Source organism: Typopeltis vanoorti, chromosome 18 (genome assembly GCF_054136105.1).
Source record: "Typopeltis vanoorti isolate ZY-2024b chromosome 18, IOZ_Tvanoo_1.0, whole genome shotgun sequence".
NCBI classification, from domain to species: Eukaryota; Metazoa; Arthropoda; class Arachnida; order Uropygi; family Thelyphonidae; genus Typopeltis; species Typopeltis vanoorti.
The window spans coordinates 44,748,243-44,769,419 of record NC_143566.1 but is presented as its reverse complement, the minus strand read 5'-3'; the positions used below and the strand labels follow the sequence as shown (position 1 = coordinate 44,769,419).

Genomic DNA, 21,177 nt, shown 5'->3' with positions numbered 1-21,177 from the left:
GGCCCTGACTATGGAACTAAACCACATCGTCAACACTTTCTTAGCCAATGGCTATAACCCCAAAAAAATCCAAAAAATACTAAAACCTGTAAACCACAACCCCCCTCCCCCCCTCCACAATAAAGACTACACCAAGTCTATCACTATCCCCTACATCCAGGGCACCTCTGAAAAAATAACTAATATCCTCAAAAAATATGACCTTACTTCCTGTTACAGACCATATAAAAAGGTGGCATCCCTTATCCGCTCTACCAAAGACCAACCACTTCCCCTAGACCTACCTGGTGTATACCAGGTCCCTTGCAGCTGCAAATTGTCCTACTTTGGCCAAACAGGCAGAACAACAAATATCAGAATTTCAGAACACCAAGACTACATCCGGTTTCACCAGTACAGCCGCTCTGGGCTGGCAGACCATGCCTTAGATACCCACCATAAAATTCGTTGGAAGAAAACAAAAATAATCCATCGCAGCAAGTTTAAATACGAAAGATTATTCAAAGAATCTTCAGCAGCTCTAAAAAACGTTCCTAACCTCAACAAATTTGGGTGCATGAAACTGCCCCAAATTTGGGAGCCTTTCATTATGAGAACTTCAGCCCAACTGCCAAGACTACCAAATTAGCCCGCAAGAGGGCACCATTAGGACTTTAGGAACAAAATTAGTTTCTTACTTTCTTCCTCATTTGCTTTGTTAGTTCCTTAGTGCACATACCATATCTTTATGTTCCTGAAGATGGCAATGTGACATTGCCGAAATATAGAAGTGATTCATTAAAGTTATCTTTAATTAATATACTTTATATGCGTTGTTAATTCCATAAATTAATTACCAGTTATGTCTAACCAACGTATAAGTCTTACTACTAGAATAGTGATGATGCTATGCTTTCTTGGGAAGAAACCAATTGTATTGATGATAAAGGTGGCTCTAAAACTGCGGTAGTTAATTACAGACCAATCACCATCTCAGGAGTGGTAGTAAAAGTATTGGAAAAGTTGGTTAAAGGCAAAATTCAAGAATGGGTGGATCAGGATATGATAATCTATAGGGGCCAACATAGTTTTGTTACAGGTCGATCTTGCCTTAGCACTTTATTAACTTTTTATAATAGAATGACATCTCAGTTGGACAAAGGATGGCTACACAGTGGTACTTTCTGAATTTTGAAATAATAATAATAATAATAATAATAATAATAATATTTAACACTTACAAAATGATTTGAATAGGCAGGAAATTTGGGCAAACAAAAATGGCTGTCAGTTTAATGTTAGTAAGTGTAAAGTTATGCACTTTGACATGATGAGATATCTAGCGGTACATTATATTAGCAGGGTTATGCTATAAGAAACTGAGGAGGCAAAGGATCTTGGTGTATTGGAGGACAGGATACCCCATGGAATACTGTTGTGCAAATTGGAGCGTGGATACTAAACTGGTGATATGGATAGGAGAATGGCTCAGGGAGAGATACCAGAAGGTGGTGTATGGAAGAGCAGAGTCCAGGATGAGGCAGGTGACCAGTGATGTGCCTCAGGGCTCTGTGTTTGGACCATTGTTGTTTAATTTGTACATAAATGATATAGGAAATGGCTTAAAGGGAGATATTCAGTTGTTTGTTGATGATGCAAAGTTGAGTAGCACAATAAAAAATCAAGCGATTATTTAAATCATCCTGCAAACTCTGTTGAAAGTTTGCAGGATGATTTAAATAAGCTGGCAAAATGGGCAAAAGGTAATGGATGTCAGTTCAATGTGGTGTGAAGTTATGCATTTGGGGATTAAAAGATTACCATCTGTGTACTACATTGATGGTAAAGGTACTCCAAGAGATTATTGATGAGGCTAGGGACTTTGGGGTGTTGGTGGATAGGGAGATGAAGTTCAGGGGAAAACATTGCTAAGGTGTCCAAGATTGCACATAGGATTACTTGGTTATTGAGGAACACACTAACATCCAGAGATAAAGAGGTTATTATTCCCCTTCATAAGGTGTTGTTATTTACTCATTTGGATTACTGTGCCCAGGTCTGGTCACCTGTATTCCTTGGAAATGAGGAGGTTGTGGAGAGGGTTCAGAGGAGAGTAACTAAGTTGGTGAGTGGTGTAAAAAATGCTCCCTACATTGATAGATTGAGAGCTTGTGGATTGCAGAGGTTGGTTGATAGGCGGAGAAGAGGGAATATGATAGAAACATTTAAATTACTAAAAGGTTTATATAAGATTGATGGTGGGAAAATGTTTCAGTTATGTGATAGTGATTGAAGAACATGAGGTCATCTCTGGAAATTAAGGAAAAGTGTGATTATAAGGGTGTGAGAACGAGGTTTTTTGCCTGGAGGGTGGTGAATGAGTGGAATGCATTGCCTGACTCAGTTGTGAGTTCTTCATCTGTAAATTAATTCAAGAAGAGATATGATAGATATTGTTTTGATAGTTTGGGTCTCCCGTGTTGAGTCTACTGACTCCATGGAGATACCCGTAATAATAATAATAATATTTAACACTTATAAAATGATTTGAATAGGCAGGAAATTTGGGCAAACAAAAATGGCTGTCAGTTTAATGTTAGTAAGTGTAAAGTTATGCACTTTGACAAGATGAGATATCTAGCAGTACATTATATTAGCAGGCTTATGCTATAAGAAAGTGAGGAGGCATGGGATCTTGGTGTATCGGTGGATAGAAATTTGAAGTTCAAAGATCACATAGCAAAAGTTACAAATACAACTCAGAGGATCGTTGTGATATTGAAGCGATCCCTGACATGTAAAGAGAAGGAAGTCATTTTGCCTCTTTATAATAATAATAATTATTATTATTATTATTATTATTACTGTAAACCCATTACCCATAAAAATAATAATAATTATTATTATTATGAGCGACTCTAGGGAGTCCTTAGACTCATCGAGGGAGGCCCTAAACATCCTGTCCACACAACTATACGACATTCTCACAGTATCTACCATACCTTGAACTCACTCACTGTCATAGCACCCACAACAGACTCTGGCAACTTATTTCACTCATTTACCACTCTAAAAGTAAAGAACCCAGCACTAACACCCTTGCTAACCACATTCTTGCCCAGCTTCCATAGATATCCCTTGTTCTCTGTCCTGATCTCAAAAATATCCTCTGAATTAATCCTATAGAAACCCTTTAGCAATTTGAATTTCTCATTCATATCTCCCCTTTTCCGCCTATCAACCAATTTCTGCAACCCACAAATCTTCAACCTGTTCTCATAAGGTTCATTCCATATAACTGCTATCATCTTGGTCACTCGTCTCTGGATCATCTCCACCTCCTCCCCATCAAGAAGAAACCTAGGTGACCAAATCTGGGCACAGTAGTCGAGATGAGGTCTTATCGAGGCTCAGTACAGAGGAACAATAACTTGCTTGTCTCTGCTCGTCAAAGTATTTTTCAACAACCAAGTGATTTGATGAGCTGATTTAGCCACTTTTGCAATGTGCCCCCTAAACCTCATCTCCCTATCCACCAACACTCCCAAGTCCTTGGCCTCATCAATCTCCGGGAGTACAGTTCCATCAATGTAGTATACTGCTGCTAATCTTTTCACCCCAAAATGCATAACCTTACATTTTGTCACATTAAATTGACATCCATTCTCCTTAGCCCAGAACTCCAATCTATCCAAATCGTCCTGCAAGTTGATATCTGCATTCACTATTGCCCTACCCAACTTTGCATCATCAGCAAACAAATGAACTGTTCCTCTTAGATCCTTCCCTATATCGTTAATGAACAAAATAAACAGCAGTGGTCCAAGAACAGAACCTTGCGGCACACCACTAGCCACAGGCCGTCTATTGGACTCTACTCCTGAGTAAGAGTCCAATAGACAACTACTCTCTGATACCTCTCCATCAACCACCCTCCTATCCATCTCACCAACCCTATATCCATTCCCATATGTTGCAGTTTACGGATTAGATTCCATGTGGTATCCTGTCAAATGCCTTTGCCAGGTCCAGCAGTATCACTGTAAACCCATTACCCTTATCCAGTTCAGCCGTCACTGTGTTATAAAACTTGAGCAAGTTACTGAGGCATGATCTACCCTTCACAAAGCCATGCTGTCCCCCATACAATATCTCATTTTCATCAATCCATTCCTGTATTTTTCCCTTGACTACTTTCTCCAAGACCTTGACAACAACTCCTGATATGCTTATCGATACAAAATTAATAACGGAAAAAAATCACGTACAAAGATTATTTAATAGTATAATTTTCACCTGTATGTCACAGGCATCTTCAGTACATTAAGCTCAAATTAAACATTAACTGACAATTCCAAAAAGCGCCACCTAAGTAGCTGGTGTAAGATAACTAAAAAGGTCAATAACTTTCCTAAAAATAAAAAAATAAATAAAAATTTTTTAAAATAATAATAATAATAATAATAAAATAAAATAAAAATAAATAAATAAAAAATAATAAAAAAAATCAATACAATAAAAAGTTAGCAAAGATTAGCTGATTTGTAAAGTACTATCTCCCATAAAGGGGATAGACGTAAGCCGTCGGATCTGTTTAAGTTAGGAGAATGAAGTAGAGTTTCACATGTTTCTTTATAAAGGCGTTCCACGGAAACTGACTTTTGTAAAGAACTCTTGTCTTTCTCCAATGAACTCTGTGTCTAGTGAAGATGGCATGTTCTGCAAGTCCAGACTTTTCAGGTTTAAAATATTCAATATAAGATTGGTGTTCTTCTAGCCAAATAGAGGCAGATCTTCCCGTTTGTCTGAAATATGATAATCCACAAGAGCATGGAATCTGGTAGACACCTGGATGATTAAGATGTGGAAGCTTGTCCTTAGGAGAAGTGAGAAAGGTGGAGATTTTTCTAAACGGTCGAAAGGCAACAAAAATATTCAGTGGTTTTAAAACTTTTGCTATACGTTCACTGATGCCTTGTACATAAGGGATAGTAATGCACGTTATTTCCTCTGTGTTTGAAGAGGAAGACATATTAAAACTACTCAAAGTTCTTTTATTGAAGCAATTCTTATAACCATTAGATAGAAAGGAAGAAGTTATATATTGTAGTTCTTTCTGTAAAAGATCGTCTGAAGAACAAAAGGGGTGGGCCCGATGAACCAGTGTTTTAATAGTTCCTGCCTTTTGACTGGGATGGTGATGAGATTCTGCATGGATATAATGGCCTGTATGAGTCTTCTTTCTATAAACTGAGAAATGTAGGTTACCATCTGGTTGGCGAAGAATTAGAAGATCTAAAAAGGCTAACTGCTTATTTGATTCTACTTCTAGGGTAAACTTGATCCTAGGATGAAATGCGTTTAACTTAGTGAGAAATTGTTGAAGTTCATACAATATATAACTTCTTCAATTGAAGAAGTTATATATTGTAGTTCTTTCTGTAAAAGATCGTCTGAAGAACAAAAGGGGTGGGCCCGATGAACCAGTGTTTTAATAGTTCCTGCCTTTTGACTGGGATGGTGATGAGATTCTGCATGGATATAATGGCCTGTATGAGTCTTCTTTCTATAAACTGAGAAATGTAGGTTACCATCTGGTTGGCGAAGAATTAGAAGATCTAAAAAGGCTAACTGCTTATTTGATTCTACTTCTAGGGTAAACTTGATCCTAGGATGAAATGCGTTTAACTTAGTGAGAAATTGTTGAAGTTCATCCGAAGAGCCATTCCATAGCAAAAATGTCATCAACATATCGGAACCAATGAGTAGGCCTGATATGCTGATCGGTCGGTAATTTGCAACAGTAGTCTTGGATACTCCTTTATCCAGTGGAACTATTTTCCCCTCTTTCCACACCTTCGGGACTAAACCAGACCCGAGACTCAGATTAAACAACATGGTCAAGGGAACTGATAATTCTTTAGCCGCTTCACGTAAGACCCATGCCGGTATACCATCCAATCCCATAGATGTATTCACATTAAGGTGAATACATCTGTTGGATTGTATGGTATATTGGATGTGGGTTCTGTTAATAGACTATTCACCTCCACTTCATTCATCACAATTCCCGTATAAACTAATGGTTCCTTCATTTTGCTTACCCAATTTTCTTTTATTTTTTTAAGACTCATAAATAATTTGTCATTGTTATTGTATTCATTAATTTTGTCACCACATTTGCTAATGATTATTATTACTATTATTCTTGACTTCCATTGAGTCATAAAATGCATCATGTGAGGTCCAACTCAGAGAATACTAAGTCTGTATTAGCACTCCTTACTCAGCAACTGTTTATCCTCTCAGGCAATGCATCATTCCATGCTCCTTGCACCCTTCTTACCCTCTTGTTTACTACTTCCATTTGCAATTTCTATGGATGGATGAGTGTCCATCTGGTAAATACCTTTCAAAAGCTTAAATGTCTCAATTATGTTCTCCCTTCATCTTCTGGCCACAAAACTACTCTGTAGTTTACATATGCTCAATCTGTCCTAAACAACATTATATATTCCTGATATGATTTTCATTATCCACTGAAGTTACTTCATCATCTTCAAAAATCCTGATAACTAGATCTGAACACAATAATCCAGATGTGATCTGATCAGAGTTTTATACATTGAATCCATCACCCTTGTTTTGTTCTCATATGCTCTTCTCAGTATTGTAGCAGTTCGCTGTGTTGTCTTAACAATCATTGCAATATATTGCAAAATGAAGTGATATTCCTTCATTTTTCCACATTTCCAGCCTATTTGAATCCTCTTGAAGAATCACAACATCAGCACTATTAATAATAACCACCTAAACTTCACATCATCTGCAACCAACTGAATATCTCCCTGTAATCTGCAAACAGTCCTAATAATTGGATTACAACTGTTTGCAGATGGTGCAAAGTTGGAAAAACTATGAGGACTAGAATAGAAGTTGTAGTTTAAGAGAAGTATGAGAATAGACTGTGTGAGCAAGCCAGTTGGTGGAGCTGCCAGTCTTGCAAAATGTAGTTTCTTGAAATCTGATGGGCAAGGATTGGATGCAGGCTAAACAGAGGGGAAATTTTTAAGGAAGTAGAGGAGTTGAAAGCTCTGGGAGTGGTGGTAGACAGAGACTTGATGTTTAGGGGTCAGATTGCTAAAATTACGAGAACATCACAACAGATTATGGTAATGACGAGAAAGACATATTATGTAGAAGCAAAGAGGTTATGACTGTCTTGTATACAGACCATTTGTGAATTACTGTACCAGATTTGGTCACCTTATTTTCAAGGAGATGAGAAAATTTTAGAGTTCAGAAAAGATTCACTAATTAGATTTCATATCGATATCTAAAATCTGTGTTATTCAAACACAGATTGAGAGAAGGCAATTTGCAGAACTTGCCTTGTGAAAAAAGAAGAAGTAAAGGGAATATGACTGAAACATATAAGTAGTTATTGTCAGATTGACTTGGAGAAAATTTTTCATAGAGTAAAGGGAGACAAAGTTAGAATAAGAGGCCACCCTTGGAAACTGTATAAGGATACTGTGAAGAAGAGAGATATGACTTCTTTTGTGTTGTCTAAGATGAGCCTCCTGCTATAAGTCATTTGATTCCAAGGAGATCCTAAATAGTAATAATAATAATAAGCATGCATACCAGATCTGTGCACTATAGTCTAGATGTTGCAATATCTAATCCTTGAAGTCACTTTGCCTGTTTCTGAAATATGAGCTCTGAACTTCATATTCCTGTCCAGAATCATCCCCCATATCCTTAGCCTTGTCAATTTTCCTCAGTGCACTCCAGTTCCATCAATGTTATATGTAGCTTGTAATCTTCTGTTCTCCAATTCCAAAACCTCCCACTTTTGAATATTTAATCTGGAACTACTTTACTCATATTCTCAGTTTATTCACATCCTCCTGTATGATCTCTATATCACCAGTTGTCTGCAGTTACAACTGTTTGCCAATCATGTTTTACATGATTGGAAAACAGATAAGTAGTTATTATAAGACATCATTAATGCACAAATTAAATAACAATAGCTCAAGTGCAGGCACACCCCGGGTTGCTTGCTTGCTGTCTTTTAAATTCTGCTTTGTCCATTCATCAGCCATGCTCTTATCTATGCTACCGGCTTTATATCATCCTCAAAATTTTAATAGTAGAGTTGTTTTATTATATCCTGCCCACAAAAGGTTATAAACATATAGTACATCAGTGCATGGGCACGCTAAGGAATTTCAATTTTCTATTCTTTTTATTACTTTTTCTATTGTATGGAAATCATGCTCTAAAAATCACACATGGAATTTTTTTCAAGCCACTTCGTGCGTCCAGTAAGCAGAAGAATCATCTCACATTAGATGCTTAAATTTATCCAAACCTAATAGAGTATCCATAACTGTTGTAAAAACTAGCAAAGTTATTTAAAATGAAATAGAGCCTGCTCTTATGTATCCAGAGGTTAGTTACATGTTAATATCTTGTTACAGAATATAAATTACAACTAATGAAAGTCATTAATTTGAATTTTATATATTAGAAGTATGAAGCTAGAAGATACCCAAATTTTGGGGGATAAGGATTATGCTATATTTGGTAGAGAATTTGACAATGGTGCTGAAAATAGGATTAGATTGGAAATAATGTGAAGATATAAAACCAATAAATAAGAACATAAAATGCCAAGATTTAAACATAAATAAATGAAAATGATAAAAGTTCAGTAAATCTAATAATAATAATAAATAAATATATATATATATATATTGATTTTAAAAAGATAAGAATTAAAAAATTATGAAATCTGTAGTAATACATGACAAGCCAGTAGTATAATGGCATGCTGGCCATTTCAGGGAAATTCTGAAACACGTTTCTCTGAAATAGAGGGATGCTTGCCTGAAGGAATGACAGAGAGAGAGAGAGAGAGAGAGAGAGTACTAATGGCAATGAATCATATCAAAATTATATCTATTGGATTATGTAAAGACATTTTATAGGGTGCTACATGACATGGCAAGTTATTTAAGATGAAAAATATGGATTGAGATATGAAATTAGTGGAAGGGACTAGGAAAGGGCTTTCTGGCAGATATCAGAGAGTTATATATGGGGGAGGGGCAGTATCAGGAAGTACAGTAGTGAACAAATTAATCCAAACAAGCCAAATGTTCAAGTTTTGGTTTTTTTGGTTTGTTTTTTCAGTGCATAATAATAGTTTACTATTTTCTATGTTGGTTTTAGTTCACTATTTTGGTTGAATGCTGCATGTTTTAGCTGTTTTAACTCTCTCTACAATATTTAATAATAGTGTTGTACATTTTTAATAGTGTAAACTATTAAAAATGACAACACTATTATTAAATATTGTTTAATAATAAATTGACATTCATAGCATCTTGTTCATTTGTGTAGCTATAAAATTGCTACATCTCCAAGAAAGCATTCAAAAATATGTACTCTTTTTTCAGTACACATCCATGACTCAAAGACAAATTGAATTGCCAATGATTGTGGTGTTGGTTTGGGTACTGTTAGTGAGATTTTAAAGAGGTTTAAGGAGACAGGTACCTTTTCTCCTGACAAAAAGGAAAATGCAGGAAAAAAGAAAAACTACACTTACTCAAGATCATTTACTAGTTAGAAAAAGCAAAATGAATCCAAGATTGTCTGCTGTAGACTTAAATAGAGACAGGCAGCTAGTGGGATTAATGTTTCTGACATGATAGTCCATTGAAGATTGTTGGAAGAAGGGAGGACTGCCCACAGTGTGCAAAAGTGTACAAAGATCGGACTGTTGAGAAGCAGAAGGTCATATTCTCAGATGAGAGCCATTTTTTTTTTGTTCAAGGATAGCAAGTACCTTATTGCAAATCAGCAGCTGAGAAGATTTCTCCCACCCATCTTCAATAAGTTCCTAAACATCCAGCTAAAAAGATGTTCTGGGGTTGTTTTACGCATGACTGTCTGGGACAGAGGGCGCTATGAGCCAAGCGCTGTGGATGTGTCTAAGAAGCACTCCTGATTGAGATAAGTTATTCTAGGAATAATTAAGTATACATGCATAATTGTTTAAGTAAGAGCAGCTGTAAACGTTGTGTGTTACCATTATTATTAGTGTGGGGGATTTTTCTTGCTTAAACTTAATTACGAAATCTTTATTATTAGACCTAGTAACCTGCAGGGGAAAAAAAAAAAAGGAAAAAAAAATGGCAGCGGCATTGTCATTCCATGACTTTAATTTAGATTTCAGTCGTTTCATTAAGTGTGAGGTCTGTTATATGTATTCTTTCGATTACATAAATGATTTTTGGATGTTTAGAGCGGATGGAAGAAGGATGTGCGCGAAGTGTGACCTGAACAAGGAACTGATGAATGCAAATATGAAATTGATGACAGAAAGTGTCAGTAGTGAGAATGTCACGGGGAAAATGAGTGCACGTTTGAAAGAGAAGGATGGAGAGTAAGAGGTGAAAAATGTTAAAAAATCACTACAAAAGAAAAAGAGAGATTTGAAAACCGTAACGGATGTTAAAAGGGAGGTGAGAAAGTGAGGCGAGAGTGGCAGAAGGAAACGAAATTGAGAGAATGAATGAAACTAGAAATGGCGTAACGCAGAAATCGAAAGTGAAAAAAATTGAAAGAATGAATGATAACGAAAAAAGAATGAATGATGGCGAAAGTTGGATGCATGTTGGACTGAAAGTACGGAAACAAAGAAGGATGAATGAGAGTGAAAGTGAGAAGAGGGGGTTGAGAGTTAGAAAGTTAGAAAGATTGAATGATAGAGAGAATGTGTTGCGAGATTCGGAAGTTGAATTGGATTGGATGAGGCAAGAAATGAAATGGATGAGGAATGAAATTAAGAGAATTCAGGTCAAAACTATTCAAATAAATCATGATGGCATGAAAGAGTTAATGAAAGATGAACGAGTTGCGTTGTATGGAGAGTCCATTATGAAAGGTGTGCTAGAGGATAGAATGCACAAGGTATGTTTTCCAGACGGTAAAATGAGTAGAATGATTGAGGCATTGGATATGAGGCAAGAGCAAGCAAAGAGTTAATAGTATTAATTGGTACAAATGATTTGAGAGAGAGGCAGCCTCCTGATATCCATTCTGGCACAAAGAGTGTGTCAGAATGGATATCAGGAGGCTGCTTGGAAGGATAAAAGAGAATAGTGTGACAGAAGGGTAGTCAGTCTGTTGCCTAGGTATGACTGTGGTGAAATGAGGTGGAGAGCAAGGATTATGAATGATATGCTGGCTGAAATGTGTGAGGAGATGGGAGTACAGTTTGTTAATGTGTGGAATGAGTTTGAGGGACTAAGTGAGCTGTATGGGAGCGATGGACAGCATTTGAGTGGTTGTGGTGTGAGTCGCTTGCAGAGACTGCTGCTACTGGAAGGTAGAGAAGTGAATAGAGAGAATGAATCAGATTGAGAGGGGAGTGATGTGGAAGAGCAGGAAAGTAAGACAGGAGAGATTGAAGAGGTGGATATGAATGGGGAAGTGAGTGGTATGAGTATAGAAAATGAGAGAATGGGTGTGCAAGAGGAGCAGGGAAACAGGGAGGCTCAGAGTGGACAGGGTACACAGCACGAGAAAGGTGGATGCTCCAAAAGGAGGTGAGAGCATGTGTAGGCAGGAAAGAAATGGGATGACCAGGGATCAAGAGGAAACAGATGGAATTGCAAAGGGTTCTAAAATGAAGAAACAGAAAGGGAAATGGTCCCAGTCCAGCATGGAGAGATCACATCGAGTGAGTGGTATCAGTGGAACTAGCTGTAGATCCAGAAATGAGCTGTTGTATACCAATGCTAGAAGTATAAGAAACAAGGCGGATGAAATGGTTGTACTAATTGTGTCTGTCCACCCAAAGATTGTCGGAATAAGTGAGACATGGTTAGGTGAGGACGACATCCTGACAGGAATAGAGATGGAAAGGTATGATGTGTTTCGTGAGGATAGAAGGGGTAAAAAGGGAGGGGGGAGTGCTATTGATGATAGAGAAAGAGTTATGTCCATACAAGGTAGAGATGCAAGAGGGAAATAGGGCTAGTGGTTTTGAGGCAGTATGGTGTGATATAGAGGTGAATAGAATCAAATACTTGGTAGGAAGTTGTTATAGACCAGGTAATGTGGATGGTGGTGATAGTGAAATGTATAGTCAAATTAGTCAAGCAAATAAGAAAAGGGTGATCATTATGGGTGATTTTAATTATGGTAGTATAGGAATGATGAGATAGCAACTGGAGGTAAAGAAAATGAGTTTCTTGTGTTTTTGAGGGATAACTACCTCATACAGTATGTAACAGAAGGCACACAAGGATTAAGGGTCTTGCATTTGGTCATCTCATCAGAGGATGTAATTATAAATGAGGTCTCAAATCATCCACCAATTGGTGAGAGTGACCATGAGGTGATTACCTTGGTGTTTGACAGAAGTGTAAAGACCCCTCTGAGAAAAGGGTATATGTGGAACTACAAGGGGGGTGATTATGAAGAGCTCAGGAGACAGCTTGAGGTGTAGCGTGGAATGAGGAGTTAGCTGGAAAATAGATCAATGCAGCTTGATCTCTTTTAAGGTAGGTGTGAGATGGATGAATAAAGAGATTAAGCATGCGATACAGAGAAAAAGGGCATTGTGGAGACAGCATAAGAGAAGTGGAAATAACTAATTTCATGAGGTCTGCAAAGACCAGGCAAGGAGGGTGACTTGGTTGGTGAGAGTAGCTAAAGTGAGGTATTAACAGCAGTTAGCTAATGAAGCCAAAAAGAAACCTATGGAGTTCTTTCGATATGTAGCCAGCAAAAGAAAGAATGATTATGGAAGGACGACATTGATTGGAGAAAATGGTATAAAGACAGTTGTTGCAGAATGTGTGGTGGAGATACTTAATGAGCAGTTCATTAAGATCTTTCAATCTTGTGAATGTGACTTCATGGAGAGATTGAGAGCAGTTGATGATGGGGAGGAGAGACCGACTATAAGTGAGCAAGAGGTGTTTGGGTAGTTGAGTAAACTAGATGTAAATAAGGCTGTGGGACTTGATAATATATCACCGCGTGTTCTGAAGGAATGTGCCAGGGAATTGAGACCTACCTTGACATTTTTTTAATACAAGTCTTACACTTGGTCGAGTTCCTAAGCAGTGGAAGGAGGGCAAGATTATGCCATTTCACAAAGGAGGTGATCGAACTGAAGCATCAAACTATAGGCCTATCTGTGTGTCAGGTGTTGTGGTTAAGTTGTTGGAGAAACTTGTGAGAACTAGGATCCAGAGTTGGGTTGACAACAAAGGCATTATCTTTGATGGACAGCATGGATTTGCTAAAGGGAGGTCATGTTTTAGTAATCTACTTACTTATTACAATAAAGTGAATGCTTCCTTGGACAGAGGAGAAGGATACACGGTAATATACTTAGATTTCACAAAGGCTTTTCATAGAGTACCTCATTATAAGTTGACAGTCTAACTAGAGCAGATGGGGTTGGATATTAGATTAGTGCATTGGATTTGAGACTGGCTATCTGATAGGTATCAACAATTTGTGTATTGTGGGGCGAAATCCAGGAAAAGGAATGTCACTGGTGGAATGCCTCAGGGGTCTGTTTTTTGGCCATTACTGTTTAACTTGTATATTAATGATGTTGGCGAAGATTTGGATGGAGATATTCAGTGGTTTGCAGATGATGCAAAGTTGGGACGAACCATAAAGAGTAGTGAAGATGTTGTGGCCTTGCAAGAAGACTTGAATAAATTGAATGATTGGGCACGGAAATGGGGATGTGAGTGCAATTCAAAAGATTTTTAAAATTTGGAAAACAAAAATGGGATTTAGAATTTATGCTTGGTGAGAATATATGGTTGGAGGTAGAGGAAATAAGATATCTGGGGATGACAGTGGATAAGGATCTAAAATTTCGGGGACACATCGCCAAAATTGTGAAGACAAAACAAAGGCTTCTGGGAATGATGCGGAGGACACTGACGTGTAGAAGTAGGGAGATTGTTGTTCCGTTGTATAAGTCTTTGATTAGGCCACACATGGACTATTGTGCCCAGATTTGGTCACCGGATTTGCAGAAGAATGAAGAGATGTTGGAAAGGGTCCAAAGGCGACTGACTAAGGTAGTTTCTGACCTCTGGAATATCGAGTATGAGGAAAGATTGAGAAGATGTAATTTGCAGAGTCTGGTGGACAGGAGTAAGAGGGAAGATATTATAGAGACCTACAAGTTGGTAAGGGATTGTTATAGGATCAATGGTGGAGAAGTTCTACAGAGAATAGTGGGAGATCAGGGGAGAACCAGAGATCATCCCTAGAAACTGTATAAAGAGGGTGTGAGTAGGGGAGTGAGAGGCAGGTTTTCTTTGTGCAGAGTTGTGAGTGATTGGAATGCCTTGCCTGAGAGTGTGGTGTCTGCAAGGAGTTTGAGTGTGTTTAAGACACGATATGATGAGATGTGTGTGTGATAAAAGGACCTCCCAGATGAGTCTTTGACTCCATGAGGTCTTGGGGTAATAATAATAATGATAATAATAACTTGTGGCTGTTGATGGTATGATGAAAATTCGCTGATACATGAAGATATTGGAGAAAAGAATGGTCCTATAGATCCAGAAAGAGAATGAACTCATCTTCCAACAAGATCTCGCTCCATGTCACATTTCATAAAAATTGAAAGAGTTCCTCAAAAATCACATCCAGTTGCTTCAGTGGCCAGGTAACTCTCCTGATATTATTCCAATAGAAAATATGTGGGCCATAGTGAAAAAGAGACTTGGAAAATTAAATGGTTATACAAAGGATAACTTAATTCAATCCATCATAAAAGTATGGTTTGAGATGCAGAAATAAGAAAAACATGTTCTGCATTGGAAGAGTCCATGCATATGTGAATTAATGACCTTCTTAGGAACAAAGGAGCACTTATAAATTATTAGGTAAAGTTGAAGCTTAATTTTTGTGCTTATTATCTTGTGAAATTAAATTTTTTCTTTAAAATGTGGTGTTCAGATTAATTTGTTCACTGCTGTAGGAAATTTACAAGTAGAATTCCACAGGGTTCATTACTGGTGCCACTGCTGTTTAATCTTTATGTCAGTAATGAATTCTGTGATGAAATGATGTTTCAGGAAAATCCTGAGACATCATGATTTCCCTGAAACTCCCATAAAATATACAATGCTGTATATTGCAGAAAGAGTAGTAATTACTTATTAATTTATTTTTTCATATCAGATTCCATCTCAGGATGGTACGCCAGTATCATTTCTTATTACCCCTCTGAAACTTGGCTATATCACTATAAAAGTGACAGCGACTTCTTCACTAGCTGTAGATTCTTTGTCTAAGAAGTTACTCATTAAAGTAAGATTTTGATTTATTTTTTTAAATTTGGTAATTTGATAAATTTGATTTATTTTAGTTAATGTTAACATAGGTCATCTCTGTCATCATCATTATCTCTGGATTTTTATTAATCAAAATTTATTACTGTTTTTTGCTGTTGTTGTTATTATTATCGTGATTATTCAGGACTTCCATGGAGGCATGAGACTCTTTTTGGGAAATCTACTTAACACAAATTCTATCATATCTCTTCATAAACTCATTTGCATCTGCAGTCTCACTACTCTTACTTCTTTTTTTCTGCAAGCAGAAATTCTTATTTGCTTACTTATCACTCCTTTGCATGGTTGCTCTTATCCCTTCCACCTTGTTCCAACATATGAAAAATCTCTCCGTATCTCATCCAATAAATACCTCTTGGTAACTTTGCTTATCTCAGTTACATCACTCCATCTCCTGTCCAGCAAATTCTGCATACTGCATTCTCTCAGACTCTCCTTATTAACCAATGTTCACCAGTCCGATTATAATTTTTGTTAGCTTTTTTCTACTCCCTGTAAGATTTCTTCATTCCTTTTGGCACTAATGACCACATCTGAGCACAGTAATCCAGACGATCTGATCTGATCAGGACAATATGCAATGAAACCATACTTTTCTTATTTCTTTTTATTTATTTCCCTTCTCATTATCTCCAAGGGTAAATTTCATAATAATTCTGGAGTTTGCTGGATGACTCATTCAGTTTTTCAAGAAATATGTTTTAATAAAAAGCAGTGAAAAGAATATTAATCTAATATATTAAGTATGATAGATATAAGCAACAAATAGCATTAACTGGTAATTGAAGATTGTAAAGATTTGTCTTACAATCTTTAAGATTAATAAAAAAAAAAAAAACTTTTGCAGATATGTAAAAAATGGGTAAGGATAATAAAATAAATTAAGCATAACCAATTCATCTGGAATGATTTTTGAATGCTGCGGTTGCAAAACAATTTAATAATTTTTCAGAAGCAAATCTGGACACTTGTTAGTTTCAGGTAGGCAGTTTTAGCAGAGAAATTAGGAAGAACAAGATTTATTGAATGTCATAATACAGGAAGAGAAAATATTTGTTATCTTAAATCACTTGGCAGTTGATGACATTGGAGGTAGGGATGATATCTTTCTCTTCCTTTCTCTCTTTTGGTAGTAAATAGATGTGTTACAAGTAATTAATTTACTTTTGATCATCTTTAATTAATGAGTTGCTAAGAATAGTTCCATCTGATTGGAAATTTGTATGGATTATTCCAGTTCACAAGGGTAAGGCATCACATAAAGTGGAGAATTGTATATTATTATTATACAATTCTCCACTTTATCATTATATAATATAATAATAAAGTGGAGAATTTATATAATAATAATAATAATACATATTATTATTATTATTATTATTATTATTATATAATAATAATTATTATTATTATTAAACAAGACCTCATGGAGTCAAAGACTCATCTGGGAGGTCCTTTTATCACACACACACACACACACATATCATCATACCGTGTCTTAAACACACACAAACTCCTTGCAGACATCACACTCTCAAGGCATTCCAATCATTCACAACTCTGCACGAAAAAAACCTGCCTCTCGCTCCCTTACTCACACCCTCTTTATACAGTTTCCAGGGATGACCTCTGGTTCTCCCCTGAACTCCCACTATTCTCTGTAGAACTTCTCCACCATTGATCTTATAACAACCCCTTACCAACTTGTAGGTCTCTATCATATCTCCCCTCTTCCTTCTCTCCACTAGAACCCACTATTCTCACGCTGTGTACCCCTGTCCACCCTGAGCTGCCCCGTTTCCCTGCTCCTCTTGCACACCCATTCTCTCATTTTCTATACTCATACCACTCACTTTCCCATTCATTTCCACTTCTTCAATCTCTCCTGTCTTACTCTCCTGCTCTTCCACATCACTCCCCTCTCGATCTGATTTAGTCTCTCTATTCACATCTCTTCCTTCCAGCAGCAGTCTCTCCAAGTGACTCACACCATAACCACTCAAATGCAGTCCATCGCTCCCATACAGCTCACTTCGTCCCTCAAACTCATACCACACATTAACAAACTGTACTCCCATCTCCTCACACATTTCTGCCAGAATATCATTCATAATCCTTGCTCTCTGCCTCATTTCACCACAATCATACCTAGGCAACACACTGACTACCCTTCCTATCACACTATTGTCTTTTATCCTTCTAAGCAGTGTCTTGACAGTCATTTTGACATGCTTTTTGTTCTCTCTCAAATCATTTGTACCAATTAATACAATTAACTCTTTTGCTCGCTCCCGCCTCATATCCAATGACTCAATCACTCTACTCATTTTACCGCCTGGAAAATATACTTTGTGTATTTTATCCTCTAGCACACCTTTAATAATGGAGTCGCCATACAATGCAACTCGCTCATCTTTCGTTAACTCTTTCATGCCATCATGATTTATTTTAATAGCTTTGTCCAACTTTCGCCATCATTCATTCTTTTTTCGTATATTATTCTTTCGATTTTTTTTTTACTTGCGCTTTCTGCATCACGCCATTTCTACTTTCATTCGTTCTCTCAATTTCGTTTCTTTCCGCCTCACTTTCGTCCCTTTTAACATCCGTTACGGTTTTCAAATCGCTCTTTTTCTTTTTTCCTGAGTTTTTAACATTTTTTCGCCTCTCTTCCTCACCATCCTTCTCTTTCAAACGTGCACTCGTGACACAATTGGTACTAACACTTTCTGTCATCAATTTCATATTTGCATTCATCAGTTCCTCGTTCAGGTCATACTTCGCACACACACACACCCTTCTGCCATCCGCACTAAACATCCACAAATCATTTATGTAATCAAAGGAATACATATAATAGACCTCACACTTAACAAAATGACTGAAATCTAAATTAAAATCATGGAATGACAATGCCGACGCCATTTTTTTCCTCTCTGCAGGTTACTAGGTCTAATAATAATGATTTCTTAATTTAGTTTAGGCAAGAAAAATCCCCCACACTAATAATACCGGTAGCGTACAACATTTACAGCCGCTCTTACTCAAATAATTACTCATATATACTTAATTATTTCTAGTAAAACTTATCTGAATCAGGAGCTCTTCAAATCACATCCACAGTGCTTGGCTCACTAGCGCCCTCTCAACATACAATTAATTATCCTTATTAAGGATAATTAATTTTATGTTAAATACTAATACAAATATAGGGAAATTTCTATTATACTGCACCACCCTATATTCAGATTAGTCTATGCAAAATAGTGTAATCAAATATTAATTAACTTTAGTAGTCTAATGTTTACATATAGGTCAAATTTTGCATTAACATTTAAGGTTCCCGCTAGGTCCAATAATTTTATGAACAGTTCAGTGGGAAAGAATCAGGCTAACAACAAATTGAAATCAATAAAAGAAAACATTTAATGCAAAGTTATCTAATATGTACATAAGCATACTTTGGATACAAGATAATGCAAAATTAACTCTGTTCAACTACACATAACATTCACTTAACTTTTGGTATTAAACTCTGAGCTTCAAAATCTAATTTCTCCCTAATAGGCAAAGATAGTTCTAAAGTTCATTACCACTGAAATTCACAGCAAATATTTTAACAATTGTGTTCTTTATCTATCCGTTAGTCAGAAATCACATAGTTCAGTTCAGAGATAGCTATCACATTAAGGGGGAAAGACTATTAATCTTCTAGCTTCGGCTAATTTCAGCATAAACACCACAGTTAATGTTAGGATTTAACAGAAGAAGATAATTCTTATAACTTCGCTCAAAAATGCTATAAAGTATAACTGTTCTTACCGGAATAAATCTTTGCACATATTATTCACTGAGGTACACTTAAAACTTTAGTTAATTATCTCACTGGAGCTACACATTTCAAAAGTAATCTTCTTTAAATTAACTTAATCTTTAATTTCAGCACATCACAAATGCAGACACACTTGCACTAGAAAATTCACTTATTCCTCATATACTACTTTGCAATAGAATCAGCTTTCCACTAATCTTCCTTGAAAGCTCTGGAATACAACATTAACTTCAGAATTCCATGTCAATATTCACTGAGGTACACTTAAAACTTTAGTTAATTATCTCACTGGAGCTACACATTTCAAAAGTAATCTTCTTTAAATTAACTTAATCTTTAATTTCAGCACATCACAAATGCAGACACACTTGCACTAGAAAATTCACTTATTCCTCATATACTACTTTGCAATAGAATCAGCTTTCCACTGATCTTCCTTGAAAGCTCTGGAATACAACATTAACTTCAGAATTCCATGTCAATATTGTGAGTTGCCAATTTACATCTCGATCCTTCGTAATCTGATTACAGCACTTAATTCTTTGTACTACAACCTCTTACTTAACTCCGTACTGCTAATAAATTATTTCCTCATCTCTATTGTACTGTTCTGAGTGCTGTTCTTGTGCTAGTGCTCCAACTGTACTCAGTCCCTGGTTCCCTGGTTCTAGTGCTGACTGACTGCCGACCAACTGCTCCTGTTTCCTCTCGCTTTCCATTTTTATACCTTCACTCCTTTTTCCTGCCAAAACTTGTTCTCACCATCTAGCTCATATCAATTCCATCACACCTCCATAACTCGCGCGCTACCACGCTCGTGCTTTCTACTTTTAACTCCGTCTCCATGACAACAATTAGAGCAGTGCATAAGCATTACATAACATTATACCTTTACATACAGAAACTAAATAAAAGGATATTTTTCAATTCAAATAATATATAATTAAATATAATGAACACAAATTCTTCTACTATTAACATAGGAATAAAGAAAATAATGTGAATGTTATTTTTACACAGAGTCCTTTCCATTATTAATACATATCCTAGATTAAATAATTAAATAAAAAAACTCAAAGGTAATTATATGAATAATAGTTTATAATAAGAGATTTACATTAAATAATATCTACAAATGTAGCCTTTGATATGGTGGATTATGTTGGATTCTGAAGGGAGTATTAATAACTTTAATTTCTCTTCATTCAGAATCCAACACTATGGCAAGTCAGGACTGGCAGACCACGCTTTGGATACGCCTTCACACAGGATTAAATGGAAGAAAACAAATGTGCTATTTAAGAGCTTTTACAGATCTGAAAGATTATTTTTTGAGTCAGCAATGGCTTTGAAGAATTCTCCTAACCTGAACAAGTATGGTTGCATTAATTTTCCAAAAAATTGGGGGCTGTCATCCTAAGAGCAACTCCCACATAGCTGTAATGATTTTTTTTTTCAACATTAGATGGCATCATAAATAGGACTTTAGATCTTTTGTACACTGCAAGTTTATTGTTTCACTTACTCACAGTCGCATGTACAAGTGTTGTGCCCTGATGATGCTGATTTGAAATTCAGTGAAAGATAAGCAGTTATTAAACATCTTTTGATTGAATTGTTTCATGTTGTTAATACCGTTAAAAACTTAAGCCATGAATAACCGTCAACACCTAAGCTTATCTGTTAGATTGATGATTCTGCAAGGAGAAGATATTATGTACAAAACGCAATGGTTCGGTAAGTTGTAACTGAAATTGTCCAGAAAAGTGAACAGGTTGGCCTTCCTGAAACGATGCCATGACAGCGATATGATTCCAACTTTTCTCATATTTAAACAAAAGTTATATTCGGAAAAGGCACATCGTATTTATCAACGGGCGAGTTTAGTGTTTCTCCGAGAACAAATTGCTACTACTCGCATAGAGCTTTAGTAAGTTAAACAGC

General features: G+C 36.5%; 1 protein-coding gene across 1 annotated transcript in view; it reads left to right on the top strand.

Moving 5' to 3' along the window:
• LOC150096624 (CD109 antigen-like) overlaps positions 1-21,177 on the top strand; it is a 930,782-nt gene that overhangs the window by 520,297 nt on the left and 389,308 nt on the right. The window contains exon 22 of the mRNA XM_090407963.1: positions 15,229-15,357. Within this exon, the coding sequence (XP_090264089.1) occupies positions 15,229-15,357 (129 nt within the window). The remainder of the gene's footprint in view (positions 1-15,228; positions 15,358-21,177) is intronic.